Source organism: Ammospiza nelsoni, chromosome 19, assembly GCF_027579445.1.
Source record: "Ammospiza nelsoni isolate bAmmNel1 chromosome 19, bAmmNel1.pri, whole genome shotgun sequence".
NCBI classification, from domain to species: domain Eukaryota; kingdom Metazoa; phylum Chordata; class Aves; order Passeriformes; family Passerellidae; genus Ammospiza; species Ammospiza nelsoni.
Window position 1 is genome coordinate 10973045 of NC_080651.1, and position 5942 is coordinate 10978986.

The 5942-nt window shown below is 50.7% G+C and overlaps 1 protein-coding gene across 1 annotated transcript; it reads left to right on the plus strand.

Moving 5' to 3' along the window:
* Positions 1-4081: 4081 nt before the first annotated feature.
* Positions 4082-4954, plus strand: LOC132081950 (olfactory receptor 14J1-like; the record flags this gene model as incomplete). Its single annotated transcript, XM_059485935.1, has 1 exon — positions 4082-4954. A coding segment is annotated over exon 1 (873 nt), but the record flags the coding sequence as incomplete, so codon positions are not given.
* Positions 4955-5942: the final 988 nt, after the last annotated feature.

A 5942-nucleotide genomic window follows, 5' to 3' on the forward strand; every position in this document is an offset into this window, starting at 1 on the left:
CCAAATTTCTGTGTATCCAAGGAATACTGCCAGACAAAAGTTGCCAGGACAGAGAGGTCTGGCTGGTCTTTGATTCCTGAGTGCCAGCACTTACCTGTTTTGCAAACACTGGAAAGGGCTCTGTGCTTTTCTTTTTATGGAAGAATAACATCCGTCTTCTCCAGGCACAAATGTCTGAAATTAGGATTCCACATCCATAATTTCAAATATCCAAGGGTTGGTCCAAGCAAACACGCCAGGACAGACAGGTCAGGCTTGCCTTGGCCTCTGGTGGTTGCCATGCATCAGCTTCTGAAACATGGGGGCTCCGTGTCTTTCTTCCTATGGAGACCAATGTGACATTTGGGAGCCTTGTGAAATGAAGGGGCCATTGTGACACTGCAGAGCACCATGGATCCAAGGGACATTGTGACACTGTGGAGCCTCGTGGAACCAAGGACATCATTGTGGCTCTGTTGGGCTGCATGGTCCCAAGGGACCATTGCAAATCAGCAATGTGAGAATTAGCCCAGCTGTAACTCAGAGTCAGCCAGATTTTACCCTGGAAGAACTGGGTGTGAGTTTCAAGTCCTAGGTGTCATTCAAAGAACAAATTAAAATCAATCATGAGGTGAATCATTAACAATTTTCCAGATGCCTCTGCTGATGAAATCCATACCACTGAGTTTTGCGACTCAGTGGGAGTTGATCTGTATAATTTTTGATCAAAAGGGACCCCATTGCACCCTGCGTGCTCCCCATCTTCCACACCACACTTGACCAGCAAGCAGCGTGTTGAAAACTCAATCCGTTGGTAACTCCTAACTCGGGAACTCCCCTCAAACCTGCCTTTCTCAAACCTTTAATGATGGTCCAAGATGGCAATGGCCATGCTGTCTTGGAGCATTATGCCCTGGAGACTCAAGACAGAACGAGCCAAAATATGGCTCAGGAGCCTGACCACCCTCCCTCCATCTTGGCTCCTCCACTTCCTGCTACCACAACTTTCGCCTCTGCCCTGAAAAAAGCTCCAGACTCCAACCACACAACTACGGGTCCTGCCCTCACTGTCAATCATTCCCTCTCCACCCTGGACCATGCCTCCAGTTAAGGAAGGAGACTGGCACATAGCCTCGAAATTCCTCATTGCCCTGTTATGTTATGAAAAAAGGGGGCAGAATCCCAGGTATCAGCTACTGGTTTGCAGGGAAATCAAGGATCTTTGTATCTAAAGACCATAGGAAAGACTTACCTTGCTTTAATGACCTAATGAGGGCCATGTTTACAGCACATGTCTCAACCACCTATGATTTAAAATATATTATGTTGTTGTCACCTACAGAATACACCCGGTGGGAAGAGGGGTAGAAGTGTTTATTATGCTAATAGCAATGACTATGCTAATAATGAAGCAAGGGCAGAATTGAAAATCAACTATCTAGCTGGAGAATGACAACACAGCCTACCAGACGATCAAGCAGTAGGTATCGCCAGAGAAGTATTGGATGATATCAAAGAGATGGCTTTGAAAGCTTTAATCCAGGTATTAGATGGTAGCACCCCCAATTTGAAATACTTTGGGTGGCTGCAGCTAAAGCTCTAGGACAATCAGACCATCCTGGGTGCCTGTTAAGTAAGCAAACTAATGCTACCTCCCTCACAATGAGTGGCCTGCTCTCAGACATAGAGACCATCAGACATGCCACCTTGCAGAACAGTGATAGAGTTTTTACTCTGGGCGCATGGGCATGGCTGTGTAGACTCTGAGGGCATGTGTTGCATGAACCTCTCCATCCACAGTGAGTCAATCCACAAGAGCATTCAGGTACTGAAGGAAGGGTTCAAGAAGCTTCAAGTGGAAAACAACAACTGGTTCAAAAAACTCTTCCAATCCAAGGGACTAAAGGGTTGGATGATGTTTATCTAAAACAGGACTATTAATTCTCTTAGTGGTTGTTGCTGTATTGTTAATTGTCCCATGTTTCTTTGGATGCTTTTAGAAAGTCTTATAAAATTCTTTCCGTTCCATCTTTGTTGTAAAACAGAAAGGGGGAAGATACCCAACACAGGCTCCTCATGGGCACCTTGGACAACAGAACTGGAGGCCAGGATGGCACAAAAACCTCTCAGACACTCAATTTTGGAAGGAAATTCCTTAAAAGTACCTACAAGTATACTTAAATCCATAAAGTACATTAAAAACCTTGAGTATCTCAAAGTATTAATAAGCCCTTCTAAGTTTCAGTACAAAGCTCTCCAGGGACTCATTAAAGCAGATAATTGGGGCCATGATGGCACAAACCTTTCACACAGTGCGTATCAAAAGGGAAACACCAAGTACCTTAAAATAACTGAAGTACCCTGCAGTAATAATGAGCCCCACTGAGTGTTGTTACTGAGAAAGCCTCTCCAGGGAGTAATTACCGCAGAAAATTGGAGGCCATGATTGCACAAACCTCTCAGAGACTCCAAGGCAAAAGCCAAGCCCAAAGTCCTTTCAAAAACTCTGTGAGCATGAAGGAGCCCCCAGGGCCATTGCTGAGCAAGGCTCCCCAGGGACTCCTTCCAGCAGATCCTTGAGGCCACTGGGATGTGGGCTAGGGGGGGATGCTGATGGCAGGACAAGGGGCTGACAGTGCCCAGACTGGCTGGGGCTGTGCCAGGAGCCCCCAGGGTCTCAGGACAAGTTGTCTCCTCATAGCCCTTGGTGGCACAGAGCCTGCTGTGCCCCAGGGCACCAAGACTTGGTTTCTCTTTGTCCCCACCTGTCATCACTGCCTCCAGTTCTCTGCTCTGCCTGGGGCCTGGGGACACTTTCTCTGTCCTGTTCCTCAGTGGGACCCATTAAATGTCCAAGAAATTTTGGAGTTGTATTCTGACTTGGAGTTCTGGAGAGGTTTCCTCAGCTCCCTCTCAGTGACTGATGTTCAGGGCCTGAGCACAAAGCCCCAGAGGCTCATTAAAGTCCTGGTGCTGTATCTGTGCTGCTGAGCTGGGCTGGTCTCCTGCCACAGAGGCAGCTCCTGGTAAGCAAGAAGAGCTTCAAAAGCACATTTCTCTTGATGAGCAGCTCTTCTGGCAGCCCATCAGGGCTGGGGCACTGCCTGCAGCCACCCTGGGCACAGCACAGAGGCACAGAGAGCTTCAATCAGTCAGGGCTGGGAAGGTGCTGAGAAGTGCCTGGGGCAGAATCAATGCCAGCCCTTGGCACAGGAACCTCTGGCTGCAGGACAATGCAGCTGCAGCTCCTGGAGTGATCTCCTGCAGCTGGAATATCTCAATGCCTACAGACTCTGTGAGTACATTCTCTGATTGTCTCTTGTGCAGAGCAGCCAGGGGTTCCCAGGGCTGTCCTGCAGATCAGGGTCCTGCAGCCCAGGGTGCTGTGCTGGGGCAGGGACTCTGCTGCCTGCCAGGGACAGCTCTCAGCCAGCCCTGGCAGCTGCTCCCAGCACTGGGGGACAAGATCTGGGTGGGAGGAGACAGCTGGTAAGGCTTGGAAGTGTTCTCCTTGTGGTGGTGAGGATGCTGCATTTTTCAGGTATGCTCCCAGCATGACATATACCTGCAGAACATTTCCAAGTGGATTATACAGGGAGCATAGCATGGTAGGGGCTGTAGAAAAGGGAAAATCCTGCTTTTATATTCTACTGCCCTGGGTTGCCGGGATGGGAAATTGCAGATATATTAATCTCACAGTTCAGGTTGAGAAAGATAAATAATATTTATCTCATATGTTAATAAACCAGGCAGTGACAGAAATACCGTAGGGCCCCTCAAAGGCAGCATCAGTGTCTCTTTCCTCTGATGGTGCCATCAGAGGATGCAGAGCCAGAGCTGCCCCTTGGCAGTGCCAGAGCTGGGAGGGGTCTGCAGGGCAGAGCTGAGCCCCCAGGGCTGGTCTGGGCTCTGGCAGCACTGGCAGGGCCCAGCCCTGGGCACAGGGAAGCAGCTGCTGGCAGAGACAGCTCCAGGCAGCAGAGCCCTGAGCAGGCAGAGGGGGGAAAGTGCCCCCAGGCTGTGCTGGGATATGTAAAGTCCTCTCCAAACCCAACTATTCCATTATTACTTTTTTACAGATCCCCATGCCAAGGCACAGTAAATGTCCAACAGCAGCTCCATCAGCCACTTCCTCCTGCTGGCATTGGCAGACAAGCGGCAGCTGCAGCTCCTGCACTTCTGCCTCTTGCTGGGCATCTCCCTCGCTGCCCTCCTAGCCAACGGCCTCATCATCAGCGCCGTAGCCTGCGGCCACCACCTGCACACGCCCATGTTCTTCTTCCTGCTCAACCTGGCCCTCGCTGACCTGGGCTCCATCTGCACTACTGTCCCCAAAGCCATGCACAATTCCCTCTGGGACACCAGCACCATCTCCTACTCAGGATGTGCTGCCCAAGTCTTTCTGATTTTCTTCTTCCTGTCAGCAGAGTATTTCCTCCTGACCATCACGTGCTACGACCGCTATGTGTCCATCTGCAAACCCCTGCACTACAGGACCCTCCTGGGCAGCAGAGCTTGTGCCCACATGGCAGCAGCTGCCTGGGCCAGTGCCTTTCTCAATGCTCTGCTGCACACAGCCAATACATTTTCCCTACCCCTGTGCCACGGCAATGCCTTGGGCCAGTTCTTCTGTGAAATCCCCCAGATCCTCACACTCTCCTGCTCCAAATCCTATCTCAGAGAATTTGGGCTCCTTGTGTTTTCCATCTGTTTAGCATTGTGTTGTTTTGTGTTCATTGTTTTTTCTTATGTGCAGATCTTCAGGACTGTGCTGAGGATCCCCTCTGAGCAGGGACGGCACAAAGCCTTTTCCACCTGCCTCCCTCACCTGGCCGTGCTCTCCCTGTTCCTCAGCACTAGTACATTTTATTATCTTAAGCCCCCCTCCATCTCCTCCCCATCCCTGGATCTGGCCCTGTCAATTCTGTACTCGGTGGTGCCTCCAGCCCTGAACCCCCTCATCTACAGCCTGAGGAACAGGAGCTCAAGGCTGCAGTGTGGAGACTGATGACTGGAGTGTTTCAGAAGCATTAAACTGCTGGCCAGTTTCTGCAAGTCACATGTAATACAAGTCATATTTTATACTTCTTGATGGTTTCATTTTGGTGGTTCTTTATCTATTTATTTTACTCTTTAAATCTTGTCCACTAATAAATATAATTATTTGCGCCATTTTTCATTTTGTTTCTCTCCACCTTCCCTGTGGCCACTGACTTTTTCAATAAGGGACCGCACTCTTTGTTGCTTTAAAGAAACTAAAGGATCTCCCAGCAGAGTTTTCTGCAGAGATGCCGTTCTGTTGTCTCCTCTGGAGCTGCAGCAGCAATGTCTGTGTGCTGAGCTGGGGCAGATCAGGCCTGGCCCAGCAGCTGTGCCCAGCAGCAGCAGCACTTGGTGTTGCCAGTGCTTGCTGCCCTGGCCCTGCCCAGCTGCCCTGGTGGCCCTGGGCTCTGCAAGGGCCCTGGGGCAGACAGGAAGGAGCAGCAGAGCTGGGGGCTGATCCATCCCCAGTGCGCTGTACAGTCCAGGGCAGCGTCCCAGAGCGTCCTGATGTAGCTGACAACAACATCCCCCCTCTGCAGCCCTGGCCTCTCCCTCAGCTCACACAGGTGCCCCATCCTTGCAGGCACACACACGGCAGCACTGGCTCAGCAGCCCCTGTTTGCATTGCACACAGCAGGGGGAGCACCCCAATGCTGTTGGTGTGGGGACATGAACCTGAGGGAGCACAAATGCCATCAGCCCCTGGGGCCAGCAAGGGCTGGGGGACACCAGGGAAACCACTCAGCTTTGTCCTGGCCTCTGCACTCAGCCAGAAAGTTGCCAATGCAGATGCTGTTGCTCAGAGCCAGGGCTGCCAGGCAGTGTCCTGGGGTGACGTTATGATGCTTGTATCCCCATTCATCTGTTCTGTAGAGATTAGTCCTGAATATATCCTGAGAATATGTTAAAAGTATCAAAAG